At 45.6% G+C, this 17,282-nt stretch overlaps 1 protein-coding gene across 4 annotated transcripts in view; it reads right to left on the bottom strand.

Annotated features, from left to right (window-relative positions):
- SEC24A (SEC24 homolog A, COPII component) overlaps positions 1–17,282 on the bottom strand; it is a 93,598-nt gene that overhangs the window by 7,419 nt on the left and 68,897 nt on the right. For all 4 annotated transcript variants that reach the window (XM_070076102.2, XM_002710215.6, XM_051844220.3 and 1 more), the window contains exons 16-19: positions 13,601–13,774; positions 7,580–7,690; positions 1,744–1,919; positions 1,399–1,536 (exon numbers count right to left, since the gene is read on the bottom strand). In XM_070076102.2, coding sequence (XP_069932203.2) covers positions 1,399–1,536; positions 1,744–1,919; positions 7,580–7,690; positions 13,601–13,774 — 599 coding nt within the window. The remainder of the gene's footprint in view (positions 1–1,398; positions 1,537–1,743; positions 1,920–7,579; positions 7,691–13,600; positions 13,775–17,282) is intronic.

The raw sequence follows: 17,282 nt of genomic DNA, 5'->3' as shown, positions 1-17,282 counted from the left end.
TGGCACTGCAGGTGGCAGCTGTACCCTCTACACCACAGCACTGGCCCCAATACTTGTTCTTAAATTCAAGGACACTGATACACTGAGCATTGACTTAGGATGTTCAAGTGTAATTTCACCGTCAGGATACTGCTTTCAGACTCACTTGTTTAAATAAACACACAATAGGCTGTTCTCATCAATTTGATAATCTCATTTCTTACATCTGCTCTAGAGATTCACCTCAGGAAACTTAAATAAAAGCATATTTTCAGGAGCTTCCTTAAACCAAAATTTCTTCACACAGACCTAGCAGAGAAATAAAAAACCAAAACTTTACATAACAAATGCTTCTTTATTTCTGCACTGGATTGAAAATAATTAAGGTAGGCCGGTGCCGCAGCTCACTAGGCTAATCCTCCGCCTGTGGTGCCGGCACACCTGGTTCTAGTCCCGGTCGGGGCACCGGATTCTGTCCCGGTTGCCCCTCTTCCAGGCCAGCTCTCTGCTGTGGCCAGGGAGTGCAGTGGAGGATGGCCCAAGTCCTTGGGCCCTGCAACCCACATGGGAGACCAGGAGAAGCACCTGGCTCCTGCCATCAGATCAGCGCGGTACGCCAGCCACAGTGCACTGGCCGTGGCGGCCATTGGAGGGTGAACCAAAGGCAAAGGAAGACCTTTCTCTCTGTCTCTCTCTCTCACTATCCACTCTGCCTGTCCAAAAAAAAAAAAAAAAAAAGAATTAAGGTAACAAATCTTAAGAAGAAAAAGCCACTAGGGACAGGTGTTGGTGCACGATGGGTTAAGCTGCCATGCCAGCATCTCACATGAGCAGCAGTTTGATTCCCAGCTGCTCCATTTCAGATCCTGTGCCTGGGAAAGCAGCTGAAGATAGCAAAAGTACTAGGGCCTCTGCCACCCATGTTGGAGACCAGGATAGAGTTTCAGAGTTCTCGGCTTTAGCCTTGGCCATTGTGGTCACTTGGGGAGTGAACCAGTAGATGGAAATCTCCTTCCCTCTCTCTAACTCTGCCTTTCAAGTAAATAAATAAATCTAAAAGAAGGGGCCACTGCTGTGGTGCAGCGGGTTAACACCCTGGCCTGCAGCGCTGGCATCCCATATGGGCGCCAGTTCTATTCCCGGCTGCTCCTCTTCCAATCCAGCTCTCTGCTATGGCCTGGGAAAGCAGTGGAAGATGGCTCAAGTGCTTAGGCCCCTGCACCCGCGTGGGAGACCCAGAAGAAGCTCCTGGCTTCAGATCGGCACAGCTCCGACTGTTGTGGCCATCTGGGGAGTGAACCATTGGACAGAAGACCTCTCTCTCTCTCTCTGCCTCTCTTCTCTCTGTGTTAACTCTGACTTTCAAATAAATAAATAAATCTTTTAAAAAAAAGCTACCAAACCAGTAATTAATCTTACCTCATCTGAGAGATTGTCGACTCTATACAAACTGGGATGTGTTGTGAGCATAAGGTAAACCAAAGGTTGATTTTTCACTTGACACATCGCAAAAATACGTTCATCAAGACGTGCATTTGTCCCAGTCTGGAATGATTTCTGTAATTAAAAAAAAAAAAAAAGAAATTAATCCCCCAAAAGGGATTTAAACAGTGCGTACAGAACTTTGTAATGTGAATTATTACTTGGTGTCTGTTTCCTAATCAGTGAGACAGACCTCAACACTCCCTGCCAAGTAATGACAGTGATGTAATCGCACCGCGAGTGTGGGTGCTTCACAGCACTGTTGCCTTCTGTTCTGATTACCTGTTTAAGGAGAGCCAACACAAAAAGTGGGAAGAGTCGCAAAGAAAAAGGAACCATGAGTCCAGGCTGCTGGTTACTTAGGACCGAGGCACGGTAGGCGGAGAGAGAGTCAATGACGGCGTTCACCAGAGCATCTCGAGCGTCACTCAGACTTGCAGTCACGGATCTGTCAACAGCTAATCAAGATGGGGACGGGGACAAAAGAAACAACACAGAAGTTTGGTCACCCCACTGTTACGAGAGGAGATGATTTCTTTTAATTGCACTAAGGCTCTCTAAATTATTACTGTACAATGAGCCAAAATGTACAGCAGTTAAAAGCGCGCTCTGGAGAATTAAGTCAACCTCTACTAAATATGGCTCTGTCATTAGCAGGAGGCAGGACTGGAAGTAGAAGAGCTGGGGCTCCAATGCGGCACTCCGACACGAGATGCAGGCAGCTTAACCTCGGTGTTGGTGCGCACCCCAAAGATTATTTTAAAAATCCACAAATAGGGGCCGGCGCTGTGGCATAGTGGGTAAAGCCGCCACCTACAGTGTCGGCATCCCATATGGGTGCCTATTCAAGTCCCAGCTGCTCCATTTCTGATCCAGCTCTCTGCTGTGGCCTGGAAAAGCAGCAGAAGATGACCCAAATTCTTGGGCCCCTGTACCCGCATGGGAGACCTGGAGGAAGCTCCCGGCTCCTGGCTTTGGATCAGCACTGCTCTGGCCGTTGCAGCCAACTGGGGAGTGAACCAGTGGATGAAGACCCCTCTCTCCCTCTCTCTCTCTCTCTCTTTCTCTGCATCTCCTTCTTTCTCTGTGTAACTCTGATTTTGAAGTAAAAATAAATAAATCTTTAAAAAAAAAAAAAAGCTCCTGGATCCTGGCTTCAGATCGGCACAGCTCCAGCTGTTGCGGCCAATTGAGGAGTGAACCAGTGGATAGAATATCTCTCTCTGACTCTCTTGCCCTGACTCTCCTGCTCTGTTTCAGTTCCTCTCTCTAGCCTCCTCCTCTGGTCTCTTGGCTCTTGGTTCCTTTCTCTCTTGCCCCTTCTCTCCTGCTCTCTCTCAGTTCCTCTCTCTAGCCTCCTCCTCTGGGCTCTTGGCTCTGCTCTCCTCTCTCCTCTTCTCTATCTTCTCTCCTTGCTAGCTCCTCTCCTCTCTGTTTCTCTCTTATACTCTCTTTCTCTCTTTTTCCTTTGCTGCCCCTTCACTCCGGTCTGTAGGGTGTTCCCCAATAAACCCTTTCCCTTACTCCAGTGTCCGGTGTGCTTTGCGACAGCTAACATTAAGATATAACATTGGTGCCATGACTCGGATAGCCTCATATTGGTAATCCAGTGTCCCCCAGTGCTCTGGGGTCCTGGATTTTTGCTGGTCGCGAAGCACATCTCCGGAACTCTTTGCAAGCCACCAAACGCTCCACGACCTCCATCCACACATCGGCTTTCCAAATTTTATTTTATTTTACTTTATTTATTATTATTTTTTTTATTTTTTGACAGGCAGAGTGGACAGTGTGAGAGAGAGACAGAGAGAAAGGTCTTCCTTTTGCCATTGGTTCACCCTCCAATGGCCGCTGCGGCTGGCGCACCGCGCTGATCCGATGGCAGGAGCCAGGTGCTTTTCCTGGTCTCCCATGGGGTGCAGGGCCCAAGCACCTGGGCCATCCTCCACTGCACTCCCTGGCCACAGCAGAGAGCTGGCCTGGAAGAGGGGCAACCGGGACAGAATCCGGCGCCCCGACCGGGACTAGAACCCGGTGTCCCGGCGCCGCTAGGCAGAGGATTAGCCTAGTGAGCCGCGGCGCCGGCCCGGCTTTCCAAATTTGGAGGTGCTCAGCCCCAGTTGCTGTCCTGCGGGACGGGACAACTGGCGCCCAACGTGGGGCTCGAGTGCACCCTTGGGGTTTGAGTGCCTTTAAGATTGGAGGAATGCCGCCTTCCAGGAGGAAAACTTGGATCCAAGTGATTGTGTGACTGGCTCGGAACTGCCCACCCAAGATCATTAGCATCGGTCGATGCTGCAGAGTGAAGATGGCACAAGGAAAAATGCTGTTTTTATGCTAACAAGTCCAGCATTGTTCGCGATAAAATCAAGACACTTCAAGAAGATCTGGAGCATCGTCGACGTGCCATGGCTGAAAATCCATTTTGGACGGGTTGGAATGGACTGCTTGTTAGGAAATTGGCGCAGTTGTAGCCAGGTGGCCAAATGGCCCAGCTACCTGAGCCAGGCTCCACCCCCATCCTAATGGGATTCTGGCTGCTCCTGCTTCCCTGCCCGCCCTCAGGCAAAGTTTTAAAAGGGCCTGTTCCTGACCAGGTGCTCTCTCTTACCCCTTCTCTCCTGCTCTCTCTCAGTTCCTCTCTCTAGCCTCCTCCTCTGGGCTCTTGGCTCTGCTCTCCTCTCTCCTCTTCTCTATCTTCTCTCCTTGCTAGCTCCTCTCCTCTCTGTTTCTCTCTTATACTCTCTTTCTCTCTGTTTCCTTCGCCGCCCCTTCACTCCGGTCTGTAGGTTGTTCCCCAATAAACCCTTTCCCTTAAAAAAAAAAAAAAAATCTCTCTGTGTCTCTCCTTCTCTCTTTCAAATAAATAAATAAATAATTTTTAAAAAATTCACCAACAGTGCCTGAGAGATAGTTATTGCTGTCCACAGTAATAATGATAACAATGAGCACATGCTATAAAAACTAGTGCTGAAGGAAACAATACAGGCAGTGATCCTCAAATTTCTCAAGTCATCATCCTCAACTTTTCTGTACACCTGATCTTAGCCAAAAGGCCAAGAAGCACTTTAAAAAAAAAAAAAAAAAAAAACTACTATGTTTTATTTATTTGAAAAGCAGACTTACAGGGAGACAGGTCTCCTACCCGCTGGTTTACTCCCCAAAAAGTTGCAAAGGTTGGGGCTGGGGCTGGGCCAGGCCGAGGCCAGGAATCCGGAGCTTCCTAAGGGTCTCCACATGGGTTCAGGGGCTCAAGGACTTGGGCCATCTTTCACTGCTTTCCCAGGTACATTAGCAGTGAGCTGGATCGGACATGGAGCAGCCAGGACTCCAACGGGTGCCCATATGGGATACCAGCATCACAGGCAGAGGCTTAACCTACTTTGTACGCCACACGCCACCCTGGTCCTCAACTTTTAACAAAATGTAACACCAGCTTCTGGTGGATGCTTCACCAGGCTCCTTACAAGGAAAAGGTTCTAGGTAGTAAATTCAAGGAAATGGGTAACTCTCCCTGCTGTAGGCATATTTTATTTGAAGCAAATGGACCTTCTGAAAGTTCTCCCTGAAGGAGAGAAATAGCAAGAATCAAAATAATGGGGGCCGGCACCGTGGCTCACTTGGTTAATCCTCTGCCTGAGGCGCCGGCCTCCCATATGAGCACCAATTCTAGTCCTGGATGCTCCTCTTCCAGTCCAGCTCTCTGCTGTGGACTGGGATAGCAGTAGAAGATGGCCCAAGTGCTTGGGCTCCTGCACTCACATGGGAGACCAGGAAGAGGCACCTGGCTCCTGGCTTCAGATCAGCACAGCTCCGGCCATTGTGGCCATTTGGGGGGGTGAACCAACGGAAGGAAGACTTTTCTCTCTGTCTCTCTCATTGTCTGTAACTCTGCCTGTCAAATAAATAAATAAAATATTTTTTTAAAAAATCAAAATAATGAATTTGGGGTCAGGTATTTGATGAAGCAGTGAAGAATCCACTCGTAATACCTAGAACCCATATCAGTGTACTCAGGTTCAAGTCCTGGCTCTGCTCCCAAATCCAATTTCCTGCTAATGTGCACCCTGGTAGGCAGGGGACTCAAGTACTTGGGTCCCTGCCACCCAGGTGAAAGACCTGCACTGAGTTCCTGGCTCCTGGCTTTGGTCTGGCTAGTCCCAGCCATCACGGGCATTTGAGGAGTGAACTGTAGATGACAGCTCTGTGTCCATCCTTCATCTTTTTAAAAAAAAATGATGGATTTGAAAAACAGATTAAAGAAATCAAGAAGGCAACCATATTTGAGATGGAAGCAAATAGGTGAAGATATTAGTAAGCCTTCTGATAGCTCACATGAACTGGCCAAGACTGCAAACAAAGCAAGCGTGACGGGCACTTCAAAAAGTTCATGAACAGGTGTATTATGAAAAAACTACACATGGATTTCAAAATGCTTCTGCACCAAAAAATTTCTTTTAATTTCATTTTCCTATGAGCTTTCTGAAGTTCCCTCATACATGTAGCAGTAAATTGCTTTTCAATCCCAAATGCCATGACAGCAAACCTAATCATCTTTCTCTTAATTCAAGCTAGAGATTAAAAAAAAAAAAAAAGGTAAAACCATTAAGCACTGATGTCAAATATTACTAAGATATGGTTATTCAAGTCCAAAGCAGAGAGAGAGACAGACAGCAGTTTGGTTATGGCCAGTGAGGAAGGCAAGAGGGAGCCGCAGTAACTAACAATGGGCAAGAAGCCCTTCTTTGCGGTTGAAAGAAATGTTCTAAAACTAGACTGCGGTGATGGCTACACAGTTTGGAAATACACTACAAACAACAGAATCATTCATTTACAATGGGTGACATCACACAGTATATAATTTTATCCTCAATAAAACTGTTTCAATACAGGAAAAAAGGAACTTTAGATCTTTGCATTCAAATAGTATCTTGCATTCTTACATTTTATTTTTCAATTTTTTTAAAGTGACCAGCAGAATGATGTTTTAAAGATTTATTTATTTGAAATGCAGAGTTACGGAGAAGGAGAGACAGAGAGAGAGATCTTTCATGCACTGGTTCACTGACAAGATGGCTGCAATGCAATGGACTGGGATGGGCCACACAAGTCAGGAGCCAAGAGCTTCCTTCCAACTCCCACATAAGTAGCAAGGGCCCAAACACCTGGACCGTCCTCCACTGCTCCTCCCTGGCCATTAGCAGGGAGCCGGAGCCAGACATGGGTGACCATATGGGTTGCTGGCATTGTAGGCGGCAGCTTTACCCAATACACCACAACACCAGCCCCCTCAAATGGTCTCTTTTTTTTTAATTTTTTAAATTTTTTTTACAGGCAGAGTGGACAGTGACAGAGAGAGAGAGAGACAGAGAGAAAGGTCTTCCTTTGCCGTTGGTTCACCCTCCAATGGCCGCCGCGGCTGGCGCGCTGTGGCCAGTGCACCGCGCTGATCCGAAGCCAGGAGCCAGGTACTTATCCTGGTCTCCCATGGGGTGCAGGGCCCAGGGACTTGGGCCATTCTCCACTGCACTCCCGGGCCACAGCAGAGAGCTGGCCTGGAAGAGGGGCAACCGGGACAGCATCCGGCGCCCCGACCGGGACTAGAACCCGGTTTGCCGGCGCCGCAGGCAGAGGATTAGCCTAGTGAGCTGCGGCGCCGGCCTCAAATGGTCTCTCAAAAGCACAAACAGGACCCAAAACTTTGAAACGTGTAAAGCCAGTTATTTAGGAAAAATAAAATATGTGCATTTATCTAATGTTACTGTTTAAAAAATATTTAAGCCGGCGCCACGGCTCAATAGACTAATCCTCCGCCTAACGCCGCCGGCACACCGGGTTCTAGTCCTGGTTGCCCCTCTTCCAGTCCAGCTCTCTGTTGTGGCCCAGGAGTGCAGTGGAAGATGGCCCAAGTCCTTGGGCCCTGCACCCGCATGGGAGACCAGGAGAAGCACCTGGCTCCTGCCATCGGATCAGCGCGGTGTGCCAGCCGCGGCGGCCATTGGAGGGTGAACCAACGGCAAAGGAAGACCTTTCTCTCTGTCTCTACCTCTCTCACTGTCCACTCTGCCTGTAAAAAAAAATATATATATATATATTTAAAACAGGTGATAACAACTCTTACCCATATTTGCCAATAACCCTGAAATTGCTTGAACATCAGCTCCAAGAAAGACTTCATTCAATGTAGAAACCACAGGCAAACACAAAGTATGGACACGAATTCGTCTTTCACCTTCGGAGAAAACACACAAACGGTATTAAAAGACAGTCTATTTACAAACATTATTTTAAAGATACTTGAAAGAAAAAAATCACTTCATGTAGGGTCTTAGAGTAAGCAGAGATAAAAAAAAAAAATCAGCCACAGTATTTTTTTCTTCACAACAATCAAGATCACTAACAGAAACAAAATGAAAACCTTTGGAAATCACCAGGCACTATAAGTTAATCCCAGAAAATTCTTGGCAGCAAGATCTTTTTATACCAAAGAAAAACAACCAAAGGCAATACACATACTACAGACTAAGTGGCACATGAAGACTAGTGAAGCTATATATATGTATAAGGAGCTCATTCCAAATAATTATAAAGAAAGAAAATGGATAACATGGCTTACAATTTTTATTCTAGATTAAAAGACTGATGACAAATAAACAATGTTTAGCATATTATATTCACAACAATTACACAAAATTAAAGACTGAAACGAAACAGGCAACAACACAAATTGGCAATACCTTTTTGATATGCCATATGTTATCATGTAAAAAGATTTTTCTAAACAGTTAAATTCTGGATCATGTAACACCATTTCTACAACTCTACTTTTCAGAAATCTTGTCAAGTGTAAAGAACTGTATACAAGACATTACAAATTGTGGTAAAATGCATTTAAACTGTTAAAACTCAAAGTTTTTGAAAAAACATAAGTACAGGGAAATTGGCAGAAAAAAACAGGTTATACAATTATAGAGCATAATTTAAATTTAAAATATATTCTTACTAGAGGTTATTTTGTATTCATCAAACTTTGATATTTCATTTCCATTTTACAAAAATGATTTTATAACATAAAAGGATAAAAGGTGTCCTTGAACAAAAAAACAAAAAATGTACTTGAACAAAAAATCCAAAAACTACTCAAGCATATGATGTGCTCTTTGGCAGCTAGAACACAAGAGGAAATGTCAAATAAGTATATGAAGTGATGTCCCTCATTATTTACTAGGAAAGATGAAATCAAACAAAAGAAATAGCAGCACACACTTAAAAATCTCAACATTACAAGAGTAAAATACTAGTAAAGATGTGAAACCGCTGAACTCTCAAACACTGCAGGTGGGAATGCAAAACAGTACAGCCACTTTGAGAAACATTTCAGCATGTGGTGATGAAGTCAAACTTCTCACCATGCAACCCAGAAATTCCACTCCCAGGTACTTATGCAAGTAAAACAAAAGTAAGCTCACTAAAAAACTTCTATACAAATGCTTACAGTGCTTCTACTTAAAAATGGCAAAGACTAAAATCAATCCAAATGTTCCTCAACAGGAAAATCAACCAACGGAATATGACAGAGCACTATTTGGGAATAAAATCAAACCTCCTAACAGATGCAACCTACAGATAAATCTCAGATGTACTGCATTATGTGAAAGAAGATGGGTCCTGGAGGGTACATACTTCACGATTCCATTTTTATGAAATCCCTGCAACAGTAAAACCTACAGAGTCACTAAAGAGCTGAGTGGTCACTAAGAGCTAGGGACAGGGAAAGGCAGACTACAAAAACAAGAGGAGATTTGCAAGGTGATGGAATTGACTGTGACATCCTGATGGTGGTAGGGGTTACCCGATGCATTTGCTGGAACTTTACATTATTACTATGTGTCCATCATAAATGTGTAAAATATTAGTAAGAAAAATCAATGGACAAAAGAGGACTAAGCTACAATAAATAAAAATAGATGTCTAGAAACAAATCCATCCTGTCTTACATTTACAGCATGTTTTATCAGACAGAAAATCTAAGCATTCCTATTAATAAAGATTTTTATTAAAATGTATGTGTTACACATTTTTTTAGATGTTGGAAGGGCAGGAAAGATTGGGAAACAACCCCCCAATTTTTTTTTTAATTTGAGCAGCAGAAAGACAGAAGGAGACAGGGAGATAAAAGGTTCTTAACTGTTGGTTCACTACCTAAATGCCCAAAAATTCTGGGGCTGGAACTCAATGTAGGCCTGCCATGTGGTGGCAGGGACTCAGCTGCAGGAGCCAACACCACTGTCTCCCAGGGTCTGTGTTAGCCGGAGGACAGAGAGGAGTCAGAGCCAGGACTCGAACTCATGATAACGGACACAGGCTAACTGACCAGACAAAACTCCCATCCTCCAAACATTTTATTTTAATTAATTTATTTAGTTGATTAGTTATTCATTTATTTGAAAGGCATAGTTACAGAGAGAGAAGGAAAGACAGAGAGAGAAATCTTCCATCTGCTGCTTCACTCCCCAAATGGCCTCAACAGCCAGAGCTGGACTAGGCTGAAACCAGGAGCCAGGAGCTTCTCCCAGGTCTCCAACATGGGTGCAGGGGCCCAAGCACTTAGGCCATCATGTGTTGCTTTCCCAGGCACATTAACAGGGAGCTGCATTGGAAGCAGAGTAGCCAGGACTCCAACTGGCACCCATATGGGAGAGCTCTGGCTTCAACCCACTGAGCCACAGCTCCAGTCCCTATTTTACTTTTAAAGATTTATTTATTTGAAAATCAGTGTGGGGCCAGCATTGTGATATAGCGAGTAAAGTCACCGCCTGCAGTGCTGGCATCCCATATGAACGCCAGTCCAAGTCCTGGCTGCTCCACTTCCAATCCAGCTCTCTGCTATGGCCTGGGTCCTTGGGCCCCTGTAGCTGCATGGGAGATTGGGAAGAAGCTCCAGGCTCCTGGTTTTGGATCAGTGCAGCTCTGGCCGTTGTGGCCAATTGTGGAGTGAACCAGTGGATGGAAGACCTCTTTCTCTGCCTCTCTTCTCTGGGTAACTCTTTCAAATAAATAAATACATCTTTAAAAGAAAAAAAAAAAAAAAGAAAATCAGTGAGAGTGTGTGTGTGTGTGTGTGTGAGAGAGAGAGAGAGAGAGAGAGAGAGATCAGGAGAGACAGAGGGACAAAGAGATCTTACAGTGTTGGTTTATTCCCCAAATGGCTACAACAGCCAGGGCTGGGCCAGGACGAAGCCAGGAGCCAGGAGCTCCATCTGGCTCTCGCACATGGGTGGTAGAAGCCAAAAGGCACTGCCCATCTTTTACTGCTTTTCCCAGGCCATGGGCAGGGAGCTGGATCCAAAGTGGAGCAGCCATGACACAAAATGGTGCCCATATGGATGCTTGCATCACAGGAGGAGGCTTTATCTGCTACACAATGCTGTCCCCACCAAACTCGTTATTAAAAAGGTAAAAGAGCAAAAATGGGAGTAAAAAATCTTGAAACTAAGAAAATAAATTTATAGGGGTGGGGCTGAGGCGCTGGAGCTGAGACCTCTCTCTTCCCTACCCCATCTTTCTTACATACCTCACTCTCCCTGAACTCCACACCTCTCCTTTCACTAACATCTTGCCAACTTTTCTTATTTTTATTCAGGGAGACTCAACCTCTCTCTTTGGAAACACATCTTGGGGCCAGCATTGGGGTGCAACAGTTAACCTGCTAGCTGCAACCCTGCATCTTGTGAGGGCACCACTTGGAGTCTTCCTGCTCCACCTCTGATTCAGCTTTCTGCTGATGCACCTGGGAGCACACAGGAGGATGGCCCAGGTACTTGGGCCCCTGCTGCCCACATAGGTGACCCGGATGGAGTTCCAGGCCCCTTGCTTCAGCCTGGCCCAGCCCTGGCTAATTGTAGCTATCTGGGGCGTGGGCCAGTGGATGGAGGGTATCTCTCTCCCCTCACCCCCCTTTCTCTGTGTGTTTAACTCTGCCTGTCAAATGAATAATACATAACTAATAAATAAAATCTTAAAAATTTAACCTGCTGTCACATCACATAAAATACAAATTAAGGGGCTGGTGCTATGGCATAGTGGGTAAAGCACCACCTGCAGTGCCAGCATCCCATATGGGTGCCGGTTTGAGACCCAGCTGCTCCACTTCCAATCCAGCTCTCTGCTATGGCATGAGAAATCAGTAGAGGATGGCCCAGGTCCTTGGGCCTCTGCACCCATGTGGGATACTAAGAAGAAGCTCCTGGCTCCTGGCTTCAGATCGGCGCAGCTCCGGCCACTGTGGCCAACTAGGGAGTGAACCAGCGGATGGAAGATCTCTCCCCACCCCACCCCTCCCTCTCTCCCTCTGTGTGTGTGTGTGTGTAGCTCTGACTTTCAAGTAAATAAATAAATCTTTAAAAAAATGCAAATTAGATGAATTAAGAGCAACACATCACATTCTTTAAAAATATCTTTAATTTTTCATTACAAGCTCCTTTAAAACTTAACTCAAGGGGCCAGCACTGTGCCAGAGCAAGTTAAGCTACTGCCTGCAACACTGACATCCCATACAGACACCAATTTGAGTCCCAGGTGCTCCACTTCCAATCCAGTTCCCTGCCAATGCATCTGGGAAGCCAGCAGAAGATGGTCCAAGTAGCTGGGCCCCTACACCCACATGGGAGACTTGGATCAATCTCCTGGCTCAGCCCAGCCCTGGCCATTGGGACAATCTGGGGAGTTAACCAGCAGATGGCAGCTCGCTTGCTCACGCTCTAACTCTGCCTTCCAAAAAATTTTTTAAACAAATTTATCATCTCTCTGAGGATTTTCCTGGGGAATGTATCTTTTCCTTTTTTTTTTTTTAAAGAGATTTATTTATTTGAAAAGCAGAAAAAGAGAGAGAAAGCGAGAGAGAGAGAGAGAAAGAGAGAGAGAGGAGAGCTCTCTTCCATCTGCTGGCTCACTTCCCAGATGGCTGCAGGAGCTGGTCCAACCCAAGGCAGGGGCCTGGAACTCCATCCAGGTCTCCCACGTGGGTAGAAGAGAGCTAAGTACTTGAGCCGTCATTTATGGTGTACACTGGCAGGAAGCCAGATGGAAGCAGAGGCAGCACCTGAACCTAGGCACTCTGCCATGGGATGTGAACATATCCAGCGGCAGCTTAACCGCTGTGCCAACGCTTTCCCTGAGGAAAGGTTTTGAAAATTCAGACTTATTAAATGATGTATCAGTTATTTATTAACTGATGTCTGATACACAGTAGACTCTCAACAAATCTGTTAAACAAATGAATAAATGTAATAGTTTAGGAGAAGGAATGGTAAACATCATGGTTCTACCAAGAATACCAACAAAGTTCTGGTGATTACAGATTGGTTTCAGGATCCCTTGCCCACAGCAAAACACTCAAATCCCTTATATAGTCTTATATAAAATCTAGATCACCTGTAATAAATACCAAGTACAACTTGACAGCTATGTAAACAGCTGATACACTGTAGGGGTACTGGAATAATGAGAAGGGAAAAAGCCTGTCCATGTTGATCAGACACAGTTTTTCTTCTGAGTATTTTCCCTCTGCGCTTGGTTGAATGTGAGGACACAGAACCTATGGAGGTGGAACCCAGGGATACAGCAGGCCAACTGTACTCTTCTGGCTCAATGGAAATGAGAAGTCACCTTCCAAGAACAAGGAGTTTATCACAGGCCACAGAATATGTAACCACATCAGAAAGCTCACCTCGGAATAGACATCTGGCCTAGAGGTTAAGCTACCCATTAGGATGCCAATGCCCCACAGCAGAGCACCTGGGTTCAATTCCAGGCTCTACCACATGATTCCACCTTCCTGCCAATGCACACCCTGCAAGTCTACTCAAGTAGATGGCTCAAGGTCTTGAGCTCCTGGCTTCAGCCCTTTCTCCCCCACCCCACGCACTGAATGCATGTGGGGAGGGAACCTGTGGTTGGGGCTCTCTGTCTCTGTGTGTCTCTCTGCCTCTCAAATAAATAAAAAAGTTAATAAAAGAACTCACCTTTACCACAACATCGTGCTAATGGTTAATTATACTATTCTGTCACTAAAAACTTTGTTCAAGGGCAGATCTCATGTCAGATTTCATACCACAATAAAAGCAGATAAATTAAAACTTACCTTTACTGGATGTATATAAGAGTGCTGACTGAAAAGAAACCAGCTGAGTGTCAGTAAGACTCTCTTCCACAGACATCTGCACTGCATAGCCGGCGTCTGGGTTGACATTGGGCAAAGACAGTAAGTCTGTTGACCGAACAAAGAAGTTCCCATGGAAAGTATGAATGGAAAGACCTAGAGGAGAAAAGAGAATCAAAATGACTTACATATACCTAGATATGGACATTTATTTTTTGTTCTAGTCACCTATCAGACTGGTACAAAGTAAGAAAGTTTATATAATACACAATACTTGGTGAGGGTAAGAGGTAACAGATGGCTTCTTAAATGAAGGTGCAAATGCAAATTATCAAACAACTTTTATGGATGGTACATTGGTAACATCAAAGCTCTAAATGAACACTTATTTTAATCTTTCTGTTTTTTAATTTTTTTTTTTTTATTTGACAGGTAGAGTTACAGACAGTCAGAGAGACAGAGAGAAAGGTCTTCTCTCCATTGGTTCACTCCCCAAATGGCCTCCACAGCTGGCGCTGCGATGATCCAAACCAGGAGCCAGGTACCTCCTCCTGGCCCCCCATGCGGGTTCAGGGCACAATTGGGCCATCCTCCACTGCACTCCCAGGCCACAGCAGAGAGCTGGCCTGGAAGAGGAGCAACCAGGGCTAGAACCCAGCACCCACATGGGATGCCGGCACCACAGGCAGAGGATTAACCAAATGAGCCACGGCGCCGGCCCCACTTATTTTAACCTTTCAATACCATATTTGAGAACCTAGCCAACAAATATACTCAGTCAAGGACCAAATTTTTATTTGTAAAAACCTTTGTAGCAAGGCTGACATTGTGGCACAACAGGTTCAGCAGCTGCCTGCAGTGCCTCCAGTTTCAGGCCGCGCTGCTCTACTTTTGACCCAGCTCCCTGCTAATGTACCTGGAAAAGCAGAGGAAGATGGTCTAAGTTCTTGGGCCCTTGCTACCCATGTTGGAAACACAGATGAATTTCCTGGCTCTGGCCTAGCATAGCCCCAGCCATTGTGGCCATCTGGGAAGCAAACCAGCAGATCAAATACCTCTCTCTCTATGTATCTCTCCCTCTCTCCCTGTAATTCTGCCTTTCAAATAAATAAATAAATAAATGTTTAAAAAATTTATAAGCAGACTTATCTGTAACAGCAAAAATCAAGAAATGCTGTCAGACAGCTTCTCAGCAGGAAAATAAAACTGTGATCTGCCCATTATATTGAATACTAGGTGGAGTTAAAAAGAGATGGATTTATATGAACTAACATTAATGGAGTTTCAGTATTCACTAAGTGAAAATAAGTGCATATATGTATTTTCTGGAAATACACCTTACTATGTAGGAGCGGGCTTCAAAATGTTCACAGAAACAGGGAAAATAAAATTGTCCAGGAACTTTTTAAAATCTCTTCTTGAAGATGTACCTATGCATGTAAACATCACTGTTAACTACATAAAGATGGGGTCAAAGTGTATATGTAGTGAAAAGATGTGTGCAAACTGATATGAGGAACTGAGGTTTTATCAATAATGCTTTATTTTCAGCAAGAAGAGATGTTAAACACCAACAGGACAGTAATGTGTAAGAAAAAGGGGGCTGGGTATAGTGCAGAGCAGTCAAGTCGCACCTGGAGCACCGACATCCTGTATCAGAGGGCCTGGGTTTAGTCCTCCCATCGCTCTCTTTCTAGATTGCTGCTAATGCACATGTGAGGAGGCAGCAGGTTCTGTGTGAAGTGGCTGGGTCCCTGCCATGTACATGAGACCCTACAGGGAGCTCAGGGGCTTCACTTGGTCCACCTCTGCCAGAGAGGGCATCTGGAAAGTCAGTCAGTGGATGGGAGATCCCTTTCTGCCTGTCTTTAAAATAAATTTAAAAAATATATGTAAACAAAAATAGAAAGGAACCAAAATACCATGGATTTTAAAAATGCAGGTATAATCCCTGCTGCTTTAATCTAGAGTTAAGCCTAATATATGGATGGAGAAAATTTTGAAGGGCATGTAAGAAACTTTAAAGAACATACTGAATTATACTTGATTTCTCCTTTTATGTCATTTTGTACTTCGTCTTTTTTTGTTAACTTTATGAAGACTATGTATAAAAGAAAGAAGAGAAACCCAAGGAAGTTACAGACAAAGCTTTTTTTTTTTTTTTTTTGTAAAGCAAAAACTCTAGGATGAGGGCGAAGGCTTTTCTTTGTATAGAGTAAGGTACATAGGGGCCGGTGTTGCAGTGCAGCAGGTGAAAGCTTCCCTTGCAATACTGGAGTGCTGGTTCAAGTCCTGACTGTTCTGCTTCCGATCTAGCTTCCTGCTAATAAGGCTGGGAGGCAGCAGAAGATGGCCAAGTGCCTGGGCTGAAGTTACAAGTGTGGGAAATCACGTTGCAGTAACTGGCCCTTGGCTTTGCCTTGGCCAGCACTGGCTGCTGTGTCCATTTGGGAGTGAGCCAGCAGATGGAAGATCAACTTCTCTTCTTTCTGTTACTCTTTTTTTTTTTTTTTTAATTTTTTTTTTTTTTTTTTGACAGGCAGAGTGGACAGTGAGAGAGAGAGAGAGAGAGAAAGGTCTTGCTTTGCTGTTGGTTCACCCTCCAATGGCCGCCGCAGCCAGCGCGCTGCGGCCAGCACACCGCGCTGATCCGAAGGCAGGAGCCAGGTGTCTCCCATGGAGTGCAGGGCCCAAGCACTTGGGCCATCCTCCACTACACTCCCTGGCCACAGCAGAGAGCTGGCCTGGAACAGGGGCAACCGGACAGAATCCGGCGCCCCGACCGGGACTAGAACCTGGTGTGCCGGCGCCGCAAGGTGGCGCAATAGCCTAATGAGCCGCGACGCCGGCCTTTTGTTACTCTTTTAAATAAATTTTGTTACAGAAAAGGTACATAAAAAATAGCCTCTGTGTGGAGCCAGCACTGTGGTGAGTAGGTTAAGCCCGTCTGCAGTACTGGCATCCCATAGGACTGCCGGTTTCAAGTCCTGGCTGCTCCACTTCCGATGCAGCTCCCTGCTAATGTGCCTGGTAAAACAGCAGAAGGTGGCCCAAGTGCTTGGGCCCCTGTACCCCTGTGGGAGACCCGGAAGAGGCTCTAGGCTCCTGGCTTCAGATCAGCCCAGCTCCAGCTATTGCAGCCATTTGGGGAGTGAACCACCAGAAGGAAGACCTTTCTCTATGTCTCTGTCTGTAATCCTGCCTCTTAAATAAATATATAAGTAAATCTTTAAATTAAAAAAAAAAAAAAAAGGCTTGGGGGCCAGCACTGTGGCACAGCAGGTGAAAGCCCCGGCATGCAGTACCAGCATTCCAAATGGCCACTGGTTTGAGTCCTAGCTGCTCCACTTTTTTTTTTTTTTTTTGACAGGCAGAGTGGACAGTGAGAGAGAGAGACAGAGAGAGAAAGGTCTTCCTTTACCTTGGTTCACCCTCCAATGGCCGCTGCTGCAGCCGGCGCACCGTGCTGATCCGATGGCAGGAGCCAGGAGCCAGGTGCTTTTCCTGGTCTCCCATGGGGTGCAGGGCCCAAGCACCTGGGCCATCCTCCACTGCAGTCCCTGGCCATAGCAGAGAGCTGGCCTGGAAGAGGGGCAACCGGGACAGAATCCGGCGCCCCAACCGGGATCCAGCTCTTTGCTAATATGCCTGGGAAAGCAGCAGA

This window comes from Oryctolagus cuniculus, chromosome 6, assembly GCF_051225735.1.
Source record: "Oryctolagus cuniculus isolate XC-2025 breed Fujian yellow rabbit chromosome 6, ASM5122573v1, whole genome shotgun sequence".
Classification (NCBI taxonomy): domain Eukaryota; kingdom Metazoa; phylum Chordata; class Mammalia; order Lagomorpha; family Leporidae; genus Oryctolagus; species Oryctolagus cuniculus.
This window is presented reverse-complemented; position numbering and strand designations above follow the sequence as displayed.